We start from the raw sequence: 17500 nt of genomic DNA, 5'->3' as shown, positions 1-17500 counted from the left end.
TGCTAGTCTGCGCCGCTGCTAGCGCGTTCAAAATATTCAAACGTTACAATGTTGCCATGCGGTTGCTAGGGTGCTCTTGTTGCCAGGCGTTTTGATTTCTTTCAGACTTCACTTTACTCACTTTCGATTTGAATCGCATCGCAGGAAGCCGAATTGGACAGGAAGAAGAATTTACTGAATTATAATTCAAATCGATTCTACACAAGTAACGTGAAAGCCTACAGAATTTTAAAATACGTTTTTCAAATTCTTCTTTATTAAAAGAACGCTCAATATTGCAGTTTTTAAAGCACTTTGATTTCTGGTTCAAATTAGAGTTATCTGACCTTTTTTGAAATTCACTTAATTTTTATTCCACTTCTTTACAAAAATTCATGTTTGCAAACTAATTTCAATATTTCGAATTGGAATTTAAACCTTATTATTAATTTAATTCTGATTGATGCTCAACCCTAAAGATAAAATAAAAAATTACAAGTTTTAGTAACAATATTTTATTTTATGTTCAGGCATGTGTTTAAAATAAATTATTACCCCCTTAAATGAGCAATATTAATAGTCGTGACTGCTTTAAACACCACTTTATTTTATATTTAACGATTGTCAGCAAGTGTGTTAAAGCAGAGTTAACTAAAACTAAAACCATAAAAAGAAAAACTATTTTCATTACCTGAAGATTAAAATAATCTTTACCTAAAATAAAATATAAAACTTGATTATTTGGCAAGTTAACGAGACAAAACGTCTCACTTTCGTTAAGTTTAAGTTGAAATACTAAAATAAATAAAACGGAATAAACCGTAATAAAAAACTGTAACGAATAAAAGAAAAAATGAAAGTAATACAGAATATTAAATCACATAAAACAAACAAAACTAAACTCTAATTCAAAACTATAATAATATGTCACTGGCACTGAAGTAACGCTGCTTTTGAGTCACAAAGTAAGAGACATAAGGTGAGAAACAGATGTTTCACACACACACACACACACACACACACTCTGGCAGCGGCTCAGTTTCAGGATTAGCTCTGGTCTTCCTCGCTGAATGTGTGTGAGCGTGTGTGAGCGTGTGTGTCGTGACCCGGAGCGCTGCGAACATCTCCCCTAGCCGTTAGGAGGAACACCTGAAGGTCACGCCGGGGTCAGAGGTCAGAGGTGTGAGTCTGAGCATCAGAAGGTCTAAACAGGCAAAGTACACAGCTATTCGATATTTCTTAACATTTGAACTCATCTGAATTTGAAATGTGCAATTCTACATCCTGTTTGTAACATCAGTTTCAATTCAGGAATTCTTTTTTTTTTAATTCAGGAAATGCACTGAAATTTTAAAGGCATTCGAATGTAGCACGGCATTAAAAACATAAAATAATAATATAATGTCATGTATGAATAAAATAAATGTGCCTAACAGTAAAAAGCATGAGTTGATGAGAATGAACCTGTCCTGAATTTATAAAAATAGCACGATTACATGAAATTAAACATTAATACGGCATTTAAATATGAGTCTATAAGAAGCTAGTAATTAATAAAATTTATTAATGATGAATTGTTTCAAATTAAAGAATTTGTAAAAATAAATAAATAAATAAATACATAACAATAGTGTTAAAACTAATAATCCACATTAATTTAACATTTATTTTACAACTTTAAAAAAATCTAATTAGTTAATAAGAAGCTAATCGTTCAATTAAATCGTGAAAATGTAAAATTAGAATACATCATTTTAAAATTAAATCTAAACGAGATACGGTATTAATTAAATCATACTAATCAAACTAAAGTAAACTGAAAATTGAACATTTAAATAAAACATAAAAAAAAAGCTGAACAATGTACATTTATTTAAATTGAAATTATTCTAATTTCTTTTTTTTTATTTTAAAAGCATTTGAATGAAGCACAACATTAAAAACATTTTATATATATATATATATATATATATATATATATATATATACACATATATATATATATACAATATTTCCATTTATATACGTTTCTATTTTATCTATTTTGCGTGCATTTACATTTGTACTTATATATGAATATTAAATATACACAGTACACACATATATTTTAAGCAAACTTAACTTTTATTAATTTATTAATTTGCCAGCACTAGTTTCTTCATATTATTAAAATATTTTGAGTGGTGCAATATTCACAATAATAATTTCATGAATTATTAACCCTTGCACAAGCAATACAATAGGGATGGCTGCTTTGAGATAAATGAGAGCGTTATGAGCTGATGAGGATCGTCTCGAGCGAAAGCAAGGAGGAACTTCACTTTAAGGTTTCTGCATGTCATTTCTCCACCTTTCCCAGAATTCCGAGCGGCGCAGAACGTTCAGGCTGTCACTCACATGCCATCCTCCGATGGTTTCTTCTTGTAAACTGTCAGGAAAGATTAATCTGAGGTCCTGAAGACCCGCCGGCGACCCACAAACCCAGAGAGCGAACTCACGGACCTCTGCCGCTTTTAACGCCAATATTCACGTTTTAACACCAATCGCTTCAGACTGGATTAATTAGTCATTCTTCTGACTTCAACAGCGTGTCCTTTTCTGCACGTTAAAATACTTTCTCGCTAGAAGTGAGAGTCACTGGGAGTCAGTCGCTTGAAACGCTTTCAGAACACGGGGCTGTTTGTCAAAGAAACCGCCTTCGACTTAAATAATCAGCCAGAACAACACAAAACTAAAAGAAATTAAATAAAAAGAATATGTCAATTATTTAAAATATATTATTACAATATTAAATATCCAATTAATTAAATACAATTATTAAATACAATTAAATTGTGATATATATATATATATATATATATATATATATGTCTACTGTGTTTATTTATCATGTATATATAAATACAAACATACAGTATATATTTTGAAAATATTTATAAGTACATTTATGTATTTTATATTATATATAAACATATTTAATACATAAACATAGCTTATTTTTCTTAAATATAAACATGCATGTTTTGTATTTATATATACATAATACATATATTATATAAACATAACCTTATATTTTGGACACATAAAAAATATTAATTGCATCCAGAATAATTATTTATTATGTATATATATAAATATAAACACATGCATTTGCATATTTAAGGAAAGAATTTTATGTTTATATGTTAAATATATTTATATAAAATATCAAATCTAATCAAATCTAACACACACACTGTATGTATATATTGTGTATATATATATATATATATATATATATATATATATATATATATATATATATAATTTTAATAGATATAAATAAATAACTAAACACTTAAGTGCATGCATGAATACACACATACATAACTCATTTTGTTGGGTGAAGATGACGAACATGAAAACAAAACAGCAGACTCTGAAAAGTGAGGTAAACGAATGCAGGATGGAGCAGCTGAATGGAAACAGGTCTATTCTTGATATTGTATCTGCCGTTTGAACATCCATATGTCTCTTAATATAAACACGATGGGCTGTTGAGAGATCGCGCACACACACACACACACACACACACACACACACACACACACACACACACACACACACACACACACACACACACACACACACACACACACACACACACAGTGATCTGCAGGAATTCATATATGTGCTTTAACAGAGGCCATCTGCTAGCGGCACCGGCTGCAATGCAAACAAACCGCCTGTTTATTTATTTACTCCAGCACAGAAACTCCAGCAGCTGCCATTCACTTCAAACAGCACCTTTACAGTGGATGAGGAAAAACACACCAACAACATCACAGAAAATCACTAAAGATCCCAAGACGTTCTCCTTAACAATGAGATCAAAGCCTCCTGCCATACCCAAACTTTCCATGACTTTTCCAGCCATTTGTGAAAAAAAATATGCATATGTATATATGTATGTATGTATATATATATATATATATATATATATATATGTGTGTGTGTGTGTGTGTGTGTGTGTATATGCATATATATATATATATATATATATATATATATATATATATATATATATATATATATATATATATATATATATATATTATATACATACCTAAAAATGTTAGATTTTATATTTATTACACTTATTTTTTTAAAGTTTATGTATGAAAAATTATATAAATTATATACACATATATTTACAAAAAAATATCTAAAATCTAAATATATGAATATATGAAAAAAATTCTTTATTACTTTTTTAAATCATGTCTGGCCCAATAACAGAAACATGGCTTAAAATGCACATTTCCACGGAGGCGTTTTTTCCATTTCTATAGCTTTCAATCACATGTATCACACACACTTATATAACTAGTTTCAGAACAGAAATGGCAATATGAGATCACTTGTCGTCCAGTGCTCCACATTCATTTCAAAGCTCTGAAATGATTTCTCCCACTGAGACACAGCTGAGAGAGCCTCTTACCTGACAGCCGTGAATGCTGGCGTCCCGTCCGTAAGAATACGACGCTCGCTCCGTTTTACCTGTTTAAAGACACAGAGACGGGATCATTAGCACATTAATCGATGGCTCTTCAATCAAAACTGTAAACACGCTTCTAAAGCGTCCTTTAAACCTGCAAGGACGAGCCTGAAACGAACAGAACGCAACCGGAAACTCGTCGATCCTGAGCGGACAGCTGTCGCCAAGCTCGGGTTGCTACAAACGCTCTGACGAACAATACTCTGGTCGGAGGGAATCAAGACGTCGCGCTTGCTTTTTTTGGGGTTCGTTTTACTGATGTGGCGACTGTTAAGGGAACAAAGAAGCGCGAGGGAACCCCGGCGACGAGCGGGCCTCTCTTCGGAGGCAAGCGGGCATGTGAAATCTGGCATTAGCGGAATAAAGACCTTCTCAAAGTCTCACAGACACTCGTCTACAGGCTGGTAATTATATAGAGGAACATGCTCGAATGCGTTCTGCCTTTAGCTGCACTGGGCCGGGCCGGGACCGCCGCCAAACACACACACACACACACACACACACACAGCAAATATTGTTAAAGTCTTGTGACCTCATCCAGTCATAATCAAATGAGCCCAATTACAGAGTCCTGCTCATGTTCTCCTGCGCTTCTGGTCTGACCGGCCTGAGCTCAGCCTCTGAAACGGCCGAAATGCGTTTTAAACGTCCGTGCAATGTTGAATATAAGATAACGGCGCTATTCACTGCACTATCTGCTAGCCATTGCCAACCCTCGCGACAAACGTACCATGGTAACCATAGTAACCAACACAAAAAAAACCCACTAGAGTCATTATTACTCCAAAATCGGCACAAATTAATTTATCAGCGTTTGCGCTTTCTAGACATTTGGATGAAAACAGTAAAGTTATTTACTACCGTAAAACTCTAAAAACTGCTTACGCGCGAAATTATTTCGACAAAGCTTTGCAAGAGGCGTTTTGCATTTTGTGTGGAGTTCTCGGATTTGCGTGAAACGTTTGAAAAAAAGAGGCGAAGTTTTGAAAAGGCGTGTATGCTTTCGAAAATACCGTAAAAAAAACGCACTGCAAACAACGTTTATTAAAATGTAAACCTTTAAAAAACGAGCACATACTGCCATCATAACTGTAAAGCAATCATAAAGCGTCAAAATTCGTGTAATTTTTGTAAATACGTATTGCTCACAAAAATGCACAACGGTAACAAAAAAAATACTACAAATGACTAAAAGTAAATTAAGACGAAATAAATGGTTTTCTAGAGGTTTATACATCATAAGTACTTCGGAGTGAAGAAAACAAAGAAAGAAAACTCTTCTTTCTCATTAAAAAAAGACAAATAAATAAGTAAAATAAAATGAAATAAAATACCAATAACATCAATATGACTGTAAAATTATTATAAAAAAAATCTAAATCAGTTTCATAAACATCTATGTTGAAAAAAAAAACACCACCATGTCAAGGGTCCAATTAATAATCCCAATTAATAAATACTATATAAATAAATACTAAAATTATATTTCAATTTAGAAATTATACATCTCGAAAAGCATTACCATGGCATCTTAAACCTATGTAAAACAAATACATCACTCCAAAACACAGATGAACATCTTCAGCGGCCCTTTACAAACGGCCATCTTGAATCGAATGTTTTGCGTCAAAAGCCTGATTTAATAAAGATAAAGCTATTTACTACGGTAAACCTTCGAACACTAATCGCTCAAAATATTACCATGGTAACCACAGAGTAAAAAAAACATCCTTCTGACTTTAAAACCGTTATAAATATGCGTACATCTGTTTTGCCCGTCTGAATAAAGACAACAAAGCTATTTACTGTTAACCTTCAAACGCTGTCATTTCTACTATCTCTCAAAAATTAACCATAGAGTAAAACAAAGTACTGAGCGTAGTCTAAAACCATCATAAACGAACATGAGACGTTAGCGGTTGTGTTTCATAGATGCTTTATGCGCCACAAGGCTAATTGAATAAAGACACCAAAGCTATTTCAGACCCATGCATTTATAAAAAAAAAAAACTGTGTAAAAACACTAATTGGTGCAAAATAAATGACTATAATTCACAAAATGGCAACCGTTGTGCAAACTGAATGTGAATGTTATTTTGCTTTGGTTTTTTTAATGGCACCCACGTAGCGCTGTACCGTCACTATGGTATTTTGGCAGGAAAAAAAAACTATGGATACCGTGGTGAATGTTTCAGAACAAAACCACAATGAAAGTATAAAAGTCTTCCACGCGCACAGGATTCATCGCGCTCCGTCCCGACCCGAACGTTTACCAGGTGGCGTCCCAGAACGCGCCGAACGCTCAGAGGTCAAACAAAAGGTCGGCGACTACCACACGCATGACCCGCGTCCAAACGCGGCGAAATCTGCTGCACTGACCCGAATCACGGCGCAGTACGCGCGAAGATCACCGCGCTCATTTCGCCGCTGTGCGTTTGACTGCACGCAGGTGCCAAATGTCCCAAACACATTTCACACGCCTGAATCCCATTCGGGCCGAGATCCGTCCGTTATATCAGTGAAATAAACCATCTTTCTTGTTCTTCCGGACGTTTAACAGTTCCCATGGACGCTTGTTGTGTTTCCTTGAGAGATCCTGACGTGTTGCTGGATTCAGACGCACGTCTTCATAAATCCTGCTAATCCGCAGAACCGTGAATCTGGAAGTGGGAATGAAATCCGGAAGAGGGCTGGAATAGGACAGGGATGCCACAGATGGAACATCACTCCGGAAAAAACGCACACATTGAGCGCAGATGCCGCGTGTGCACGCTGTTTCTTGCTTTCTTTTGTTTGCTCTTACTTCAGTTCGTTCTTGAGCTCGTTCCAGAGTATCGGTTTCGGAAAATGAAATTAAGATCTGCGCAAATAAAACGAACAGAACACGCATACACAGAACAAATCCATCCCTAATCTAAGACAAAAAATCACAGATTTATACAGTAAAAAATGTTAGCTAAAAGATAGCTGTATATTTCCCAGCGTAGATTAATCACAGTAAATACGGACAATTTATTCTATATAAAAATAGCATGTTTAAATATTAAAATGTGGTATTGTCTAATTAAATAATCACCGACGTGCACAAATTTCCAGAAGATTAATACGAATACCGGAAGAAGCCAGACGCAAAATACCTTTTTCATTTTGTAAACACAGTAGAGTTAAATGTTTCTACAGAGGGGATTTTGGATATCTCAAAAAACGCCTTCGTCAAACAAAACGAGGCATTTTCGCCACAAATGAAATGTCGTATGTTTCAGCGCGAGCGATTTCTGAACAAACCCCACAGCAAAAATCTTCAGAATATAGATAGGAATAAAACTCTATGTGAGCGCCGGCGAAGTGGAGAAAAAACGTTTAGAGTTAACCGTTGCAATTGAAATCTATAGGCGCCAAAAAGATAACGTGTGATAAATGAAATGCTTACATGCGTACTTGGGATATATTCTCTCCACTGATATACAAGAACCAAAATAACTCACTAACTATACTGAAATTGTTTCTTGCACGAATATACCAACACGTCTAGCAGAGATTGACCGATATTGGGTGTTTTTCTACTAAATGTGCAGCGATCGCATTTATTTCACGAAATCACAACCTAATCCAATTAATGCAATGTTGCAGTTCATGCACTTGCATCCCTAAATATCCTACGTAAGACTTTCTATGACCTTGCACGTCATTTAACGCCGATTTTAAGACCCTTTTAGCTTCTAGCCGCTGGTTTCTGTTTCCCCTCATTAGCTTGTGCCTCTGATATTTTAACGCTAATAATATCGCTTTGCTCCGATCTCCGACTTTTATCGGGAGCGCGTTTCTCCCGCCGCTTGCGCGGGGACGCCTGAGTCACGCTGAAGTTTCTCCGCGGTTTTGACAGGCTACGAGGGTGTTTTCAGCACACGCATGACAGCCCCTCATTACACGGGAGAACACGCGCCCCGTGAATAAGTGGTTTTGTTATGGATAATAACTGGCTCATAATCATCAGCTAGTCAAAGACAGACCCGCTCTGACTCATCGACGCCGGCAGATTATGGATTATTTTCAGAGTTGCGCCGGAGTTTCTCGGGACCAGCTGCGTATCATCGCTGTCGTTAGCGCACGTTATGCGAAACACGGACGTCATACGTTTTCCTCGAAATAAAAAAAAAAAAAAAAAAAAAAAAATGCTGAGAAGCACAAACGCAAGCTATTTCGCCGCTTTGGGCCCGTAGCTCATCGCGCTAATAAATCGCGTTGACAAAATGAAGATTACGTTCAATCTATCACATCCGTCCGCTCGCGCGCGTACAAAAAAAATCACACACGGCCAAAACAGCGGCGCATCTTTAGCTTAAACCTCAAAAAAACACATCGATTTGCATTCAGGAGTGATCATTACAACACAAAGCGCCGCGGCTGAGAGCGTCTCGCTGCCAAACCCAGATCAAGCAGGTAGAATTAACGCAGAAACGGGCCGTTATCAGCAGAGCGAAAGGTGCCGCTCATAATCGTCTTTCTCACACGCGCAGCTTCTCGCAGCCAGATTCATCCGTGCCAGAGTTTTTAGGGGGGGAGGCAGGGATGAGAGGAAGACAGAAAGAGAGACAAAGAGAGACAGAATAAAAAATGTGCTTAACCTTCTGAAACAGTTCATCAGAAAAGCGACGTGCGATCGACAGGACGCGTCTCAGTACATGAACATCAGACAGCTGCTCTCCGCACTAACCGCAGCAGAGACGGAGCCGGGAGACTGTCGCGGAAAAGCAAAAAACTGGTTTGTTTCGCGCGACGCCGTTCGTCTGAAGCGCATCGCGACGAACCGAGAAAGGAAATGCGAATCATTCGCGATGCAATTTACGATCGTTGCGCGAACAAAAAGAAAACGATCGATAATAGCATCCGTCAAATGCATACATATGATGCGATAACCGTTTGTACCAACCTACACGTTTTTAATAAAAAACAGAATAGCGTATAAAGAGGGTAAAGGTCAAAGGTCATCTTAAGGGGCAACCGGTAAGTATGAAGAAAAAAATCTCTTGCGTATGAAGAAAAACTGTAAAATTGTAAACCATTTTTCTATTTAAAAATACAGTATAATGTCATTTATTTCTGTGTCTTTTTTTTTTTTCTTCAATTGTCACGTGATTCTTCCGAAATCCTTCTAATACGCTGAACTTTTAAATGAACATCCTAAACGACCCGTAATCGTTCCGCAGACACCGTCCTCCGTTTCGGCCGCACACTTCAGAGGTTCGAAACGCAAACACGGTCGCTGCGGCAGAAAAACTGTCACTCGTTTGGGGAAAAAAAAAAAGGGAAAAGAAAAGAAAAGGCATCCGGATCTGTAGTTTGGGTAACCGGAGGAAGAGACGGCGGCTCTATTAGGCAGCTGAGGGCTGCTTATAATGAACAATAATTTGGAAATGATGTCTCCTGACAGGCAATTTCTTGGAGAAAATTAAGCTACACAATGTTTTGCTCTCCCCATCCCGGCGCGGAAAACAAATATGGAACTGTTCCAGCGTGGCAGGGCTTCCTCGGGTTTTAATCCTGTTTGATGCGTGGTCTGCGCTCACGGGACGCTTCTCTCGCCCCGGGGAGATGCAGCGAGTCCGCCCTTCATCTCCGACCCTCCGCAGCACAACCTGCGGCCACAGAAAGCGCATAAACCCGACCGCGGGCCCAGCAAACCCAGCCGAGACCGCGACCGTGAGAGGCGCGTTTGAAACGCGGCCAAAGCCACGGGCCGCTCGCACAACAACCGGCTTTCTTCCGTTCGCTGCGGCGGCGAAACGCTGCGAAAATTAGTCAAATATCCTGAGTGACAGCGCCGATCAAATGCACACGTGTTAATGCTATTGTTCGCGCTGAAATGGAGGGAAAAAACGACGGCTCTCAAAGTGCAAAATTAAATAGATTCATAGAACACAATTCAGTCTGTACGCGAGAAGCTTATGTAAATGCACGTAAATAAATAACGGTGATATTATGCAATGCAGTTCTTGCGCAAGAGGCTAATTACTGCATCATAAAACACATAAGAAGCGCAACTAATAATTAAACTAGCTTCAGATGCACACAAAGTGGCATTTTTGCTATAATCTCAGTGCGCGAGAAGCTTTGAGGAGCATAAAGCCGTCTCTGAGAGCAGGTGCAGAAACGGGACGGACTTCACATTTGCTGTGAGAAAAAGACAGATCTGTGCGAGCGTTCCTGCGCTTTTCTTGCTGCCGACTGTCTCGACTGGTTTTCCGCTAACTAACGGTATCTGACAGCTAATCTAAATATTCCTGGAGCCCGCGTCTATGAGAGATGTCAGATATTAAATTAATATCTGTGTCTTAAACAGCATGCTACAGCAGAGGTAATGAAAGAAAAAGCGCTGCTCAGACCTGCATGGCCGCGCTGATATTTCAATTTTTGACACAAAATATTTTTTTGGAAATTACATTATAAATTGATAGAACATACACTATACGTTAGATTTTATATATAAATAAATAAATATATATATATATATATATATATATATATATATATACACATATATATACATAAATATATATATATATATATATATATATATATATATATATATATTAGCTAGAAATGCATAGAAAATTATTATAATCAAGTAGTAGGCTTGTAAAATTATACATTTTCAAAAAGTGACTAAAAAGTGGTTTTAGCCAAAAAAAAATTCTTGTGCACAAAATGAACGTGTTTTATTTCGTCTAGGTCAAACGTCGAATAACGTACAATCTTGTAAATGAAGAAAGCTTTATCATTTGGGTTCATCACGTTGGGTTACTGTATTTTCTTGCACGTAAGCTTTGCATGCAGGACGCTCGCAAAAGCCACGCGCATAACTCGGACCGGCTTATTTTTTTTAAGGATGCTGTTTACGTCTGATTCCAGCGGGGCTGAAGGAGCTCCTGACACGCAGCACATTTCCGACGCGAAAAAGCCAAAACGCATTTAGCAGCTCAACGGCTTAAAATAGTTTCAACGAGAAAAAAAAAAAAAAAAAAAAAGACAAGGTAGCGCGTTTTGGAAGACGAGCCGGAGTGCTGCGGCGTCTCTGATAGAATTATGAAAGTGAAGCTGGCACACGGGCAACTCCGGAGAGCCCTGATTGGTCAAGGTCGAGGTTCGGGGGTTGGACGTGTCACTGTGTTCTCGTGCCAAGTTCATCTTTAAAGAAGCGCTCAAAGAGCTTTTCATGTCTCCAAGCCAAAACTTACACAAAAACCCTTTACCCGCCACACACACACACACTCGGCGGTTTTTCGGGATATTATCAGATCCGAAAGCGCTCGGAGTGGGAGTCTAAATGCGCACGGAGTCTAAACAGACACCTTCTCTAACCTCAAAACCACATAATTAGACTTGTCATCACGTCCATTCGGGTTCAATGAGGCTGCGTGGAAACGCAAACCAAGGATAATTATTTAAAACAGGGGGAAGGGTTAAAAAAAGCCCGTCGCTTGTGGGGGTGGCCGTACGGACATGAATCACTCGTACTAATACAACAGTTTCCATGACATCAGTGGGCACCGGGCCAGCGTGCCGACAAAGTCTGAAAGGTACAGAAGGAGAAGGCATGGATCCGCGGGGAGCCGGCATCGAAAACAACACACACACACACACGCATGCATGCATGCAAGGCGCCCTAAAAAGACGGCCCTCCTTTACGCCGCATCCCAAATTAACGTCGGTAGTCAGTCGCATTCACGCACTTGTTAGGTTCCTCGCAGCGCATCCCAGCCTTTATTAACCCCACCAATCCGTGCGCAGATCGATATAATCGCGAACGCTACCGAGCGGCAAAAGTTTGCCGCCGGCGTTCGTTCAGGGGTTGCGTCGCATTGAATACATTTGGCGATTCGGAGGGGAGGGGCGAAAAAAATTAACCCCCGGCCGCCGTTACAGTTTTGGCTTTAGTTATAAAGTTGAACAATTATGAGCGAGCGGAAAAGTTGGAAGCAGACCGGCGTGCGTAAAATGCGGCAGACACTGCAGATTTTTTTGCTGGCTCGGTGACAGCGCGCCGCCGTGCCAAAGCCCCGTGGCAAACGGAGAGCGGCGGATCTTCAGATACTCTGCTATTGGTGCCTCTGTAAATCTCATAATCAACATCGGCGCCTGTCCTCTTTTGTCTCCTACTTCTCGCGTCTTTTGTTCCGGCACAAAGACGCCGCGTTTTTCTAGTTGCTCTTTGTTTTGCGAAGGATTTGTTGCGTGATTCCGCACAATGAGAACGCGGGGCTTGTTTTTGTCGAGTCTAAAATGCGAAACAATGTTCTGCGTCGTATTTATGTACGAAATAAGGCGGCGGCGGCGGGGATTACTTGTGCCGACAATAAAGTACATCACAGATCACAAGACAATTTAGCCGAAACAATGAACAAAGGAAGGTCTCGCTAAAGCTCGCCATCTTACTTTGTGCAAAAGAGCGCTTAGATGGTCTTAAAATTCACATCTGTACCGCGCGAGAACGGGAGCCATGCCAAATGGGAGCGTTCGACAGGGCTTAGCCGATAACTCGACATTTGCATGGCTTTACGAGGCTGTTTGCGTGGATATTCGAAGTGCACGCAGGTCGAGGGCTCTTTTTTCGTAAAAAAAAACGCGTCGTCGGAACAATTGCGACGGAAGGCGAAACGCAGCTTCGACGCGATGAGGCTCATCTCCTGCAAAAATCTCACGACAAGCAAGCGTTTACTACCGAAACGTCGCCTCGTTTTTTTTTGTGTGTGTGTGTGTGTGTGTGTGTGTGTGTGTGTGTGTTTTTTTTGCATTTTTCTCCCTTACGGAGCTCGAGGAACGCGTTTCTTGCCAAAGTGTGTTTTAAGCAAACAGAAGTGAAATACTGTATTCTGGACGGCGTACAGAAGCGCTAACAGGCATTGGAAACGTTACATTAAACGAAATAAAAAAAGGCTTCGATGACACCCAAAGGCTTCGGAGGAGTTATAAAAGGAAATCGCAGATTTGAATAAGCCCATTTAATAGCCTTTAATAGACTTACGCTAATAAAAAAAAATGTCCTTTTGAATTCATTTTAGCCCCTGAGGCGATCTCGCCCGGGAAAAATGAAACGTAGTCCGGTTCAGGAACATATCCTGATGATTATGGCATGAATGAATAATAAAAGCCTGAAAAGCAGAGCTGAGCTGATGATGCAGCTCGATTACAACACGCTGGAAACTCAACTTTCCTGAAAGTTTTGAAAAGACGGATTGAATTAACGTCGACGCAGGAGAACCCGTCTGAAATCACATGAATTTAACGTAAGCCATTGAATCAGAACACGCTCTTAAAAATGAAGGTGCTTTAAAGGTTCTTCACAGCGACGCCAAATTATCGGTTCTACAAAAATGATGGGTTCTACTCTTTTTTTACCTTTTTATAATCTAAAGAACCTTCTTAAAAAAAAAAATTTCGTTAAACTATCTTTGAAAAATAAATATATACATTTAAATTAAAAAACAAGCAACAAATACATTTAATATAACCCATGATAAAATATTAATATATTTTTTAAAATCAACAAATGTATTTATAATAAATTAAATATATACATTTAAATGGAATTTTAATTAATATTATATTAAATATAAAAACAAATGTATTACATAATTTGTTAATCTAAATATATATATAAATATATATATTTTTTTAATTATTTAACAGTTAAGTTACATTTACTGTATTTTTTTTCGTTTATTCATCACAGCTAGACATATTTAGTCAATTTCCTACCGTGAATATATTTCATTTCTGATTAGTAATATGCATTGCTAAGAACTTAATTTGCACAACTTTAATTTTAGATTCAGATTTTCAAACAGTTGCCTCCTGTGCCGAATATCGTTCTATCCTAACAAACCATACATCAATAGAAAGATTATAAATGTCCGGTTTTGTGGCCCAGGGTCACATGCTGTATATACGTCCATACGTAACTGTTAGGTAACTTCACCTAAAGTCTGACAGAAGAAGACGAAGAAAGACAAAAGAGAGGTGTAATCACATCAGAGAGAGAGAGAGAGAGAGAGAGACAGAGAGAGAGAGAGAGAGAGAGAGAGAGAGAGAGAGAGAGACAGAGAGAGAGAGAGAGAGAGAGAGAGAGAGAGAGAGAGAGAGAGAGAGAGAGAGAGAGAGAGAGAGAGAGAGAGAGAGAGAGAGACAGAGAGAGAGAGAGAGAGAGAGAGAGAGAGAGAGAGAGAGAGAGAGAGAGAGAGAGAGAGAGAGAGAGAGAGAGAGAGAGAGAGAGAGAGAGAGAGAGAGAGAGAGAGAGAGAGAGAGAGAGAGAGAGAGAGAGAGAGAGAGAGAGAGAGAGAGAGAGAGAGAGAGAGAGAGAGAGAGAGAGAGAGAGAGAGAGAGAGAGAGAGAGAGAGAGAGAGAGAGAGAGAGAGAGAGAGAGAGAGAGAGAGAGAGAGAGAGAGAGAGAGAGAGAGAGAGAGAGAGAGAGAGAGAGAGAGAGAGAGAGAGAGACAGAGAGAGAGAGAGAGAGAGAGAGAGAGAGAGAGAGAGAGAGAGAGAGAGAGAGAGAGAGAGAGAGAGAGAGAGAGAGAGAGAGAGAGAGAGAGAGAGAGAGAGAGAGAGAGAGACAGAGAGAGAGAGAGAGAGAGAGAGAGAGAGAGAGAGAGAGAGAGACAGAGAGAGAGAGAGAGAGAGACAGGACGGAAGTGTCTCTCTCTCTCTGCACAGCTGCTGCTGCTGATGTTTGCTGCTGTCCGGCACCTGTTTGAGAAACTCGAGCAGCAAATTCAGACGAAAGCAAGAAGTGGAACAGCTTTGGAGGAGACGTGCGCGCACACACACACACACACACACACACACACACACACACACACACACACACACATAACAGTCTTAATAAGTAACTATGAGAGAAACTGCCAGAAATAAAACACAGTGACAGAGAGTATGATCCGTTCACCACCTCAACACGTAAAGACATTTAATTGGTATCTTTATGCTTCCCGTCGTTTGTTCGGGTAGAAATGCACACATCGTGAAATCAAAACCGGCTCTAATTTCTTCCTTAAACGTCCCTGTCATCACTTGAAACAAACTAATATATGCATCCGACCGGTTAATATTATTTTTTTCTCGACATTGTTTCAGTTATTGCGTTCTGATGTGTCATTACGTGAAATAAAATAAGCAAAATAACTAAAACAAAACAAAAGTTAAAGCACTAAAATAACTAAAACTTAAAGACAGACCTACTATGAGGTTGGTTTTGTTGAAACTAAACTTATTTCATCTTATTTTTTTAAATAATCACATTTAAAAAGCAGAAAAAATGGTGGAAAAACTATTAAAAAAATATTTTGCACTAAAGATAAAGCATTGATATTATACACCATCTTTAAGGACTAAAAAATTTAATTCCGTCACATTTTTTTTTTTCCTACCATGGAAGTCGATGGTGATCAAAACGGCCTGGTTACAAACTTTATTCTTATCTGTGTTCAGCAGAACAAAGAAATTCGTACAGATTTTGATCACGTTTCAGAGTTATTGCATTCAAACGAAAGGCTTGCGAGATCCTTTTCGAAATAACATCGCCGACTGAGTTTCTCACGTTCTGTGTTACAAGCAGTGTGTGTGTGTGTGTGTTTTCTCTTTCCCAGGGTCTCTAATGGCTCCTCTGCCTCCCCTGGTGGCAGTAATTATGGACCTGCGGTGGCTTTATGAGCGAGAGAGAGAGAGAGAGAGACGGCCGAGCAGGTGACGTGTCTGAAACAGCTGGAGAAAGCGGCTACAGCTGCCGAGGAGTCTGGGAAACCTACGCCGCACTGCACCGAGCGAGACCCGACACTGACCAATCAGGCGCCAGCTTGGTCATGATGTCACCCTCATCGTGAAACAAGCTCCCTGAACTGTTTCTCCATGTTCATACTCGAGTCGAACAGCGACTGATCAAGCTGTGCTGAATATGACGCTAACGTTCAGCTGGATCATGGATTTAATGACTTGATATTCCTCAAGCAATAGCGCGAAAACGATGCTTTATCGCTTGAAATCGTGGACCTGCGAATCATACTAATAAAGGTTTAGAGCATTACTGCCTCTAGCGCTCATTTCACTGTTTTTTCAGTTTTGCAGAAATGTATTTCCAATGCTGGCAAAAAAACGCCTATAATAAGTGGATCTGGCAACACGATTCATACGAAGGACGATAAACGTTGGTTTACACACGCAGACGTTCATTCAGACGACACTCACACGTTGCGCTTTTGTAAAATAATGAAAGCAAACAGAACGCGCTTTCTGCCATCTCGGCCTCCGTACAAGTTCAGGCGTACTTATCATACAGAAATTACAATAATACTAAAATATGCACAGGTGAAAAGATTCGTTTCAACCATTCAGAGTCGACTCATTCTTTATAACTTTGTAAGAAGACTTTGCAGGATGTTTTCGTTCACTTAGAGCTGTGTTACACACTATAATAGGGGCATAACATATATGTGTGTGTGTGTGTGTGTGTGTGTGTGTGTGTCCCAATTTTGAAACTGATTTTGAGGTCTAGGGTCACACACACACATGCACGCACACATACACACGCACACACACACACACACTCACACACACACACACACACACACACACACACACACACACACACACACACACGCACACACATGCACACACACACATACACACGCACACACACACACACACACACTCACACACTCACACTCTGCACACACACACTGCGCACACACGCACGCGCACACACACACAAGCGCACACACTCGCACACACACACACACACACACACACACACACACACACACACACACACTCACACACACTTGCACACACACATGCGCACACACACACACGCACACACACACACACTCACACTCACACACTCGCACACATACGCGCACACACATGCACACACACACACACACACAATCGCACACACACACTCGCACACACACATGCACACACACACACACACACACA

At 39.4% G+C, this 17500-nt stretch overlaps 1 protein-coding gene across 8 annotated transcripts in view; it reads right to left on the bottom strand.

Annotated features, from left to right (window-relative positions):
• LOC122340985 (transcription factor 4-like) overlaps positions 1-17500 on the bottom strand; it is a 140466-nt gene that overhangs the window by 69877 nt on the left and 53089 nt on the right. For all 8 annotated transcript variants that reach the window (XM_043234252.1, XM_043234249.1, XM_043234254.1 and 5 more), the window contains one exon: positions 4460-4518. In XM_043234252.1, coding sequence (XP_043090187.1) covers positions 4460-4518 — 59 coding nt within the window. The remainder of the gene's footprint in view (positions 1-4459; positions 4519-17500) is intronic.

This window comes from Puntigrus tetrazona, unplaced genomic scaffold, assembly GCF_018831695.1.
Source record: "Puntigrus tetrazona isolate hp1 unplaced genomic scaffold, ASM1883169v1 S000001111, whole genome shotgun sequence".
In the NCBI taxonomy this organism is placed as follows: Eukaryota; Metazoa; Chordata; class Actinopteri; order Cypriniformes; family Cyprinidae; genus Puntigrus; species Puntigrus tetrazona.
The sequence above is the reverse complement of the archived record's forward strand: the minus strand, read 5'-3'. Positions and strand labels throughout refer to the sequence as shown.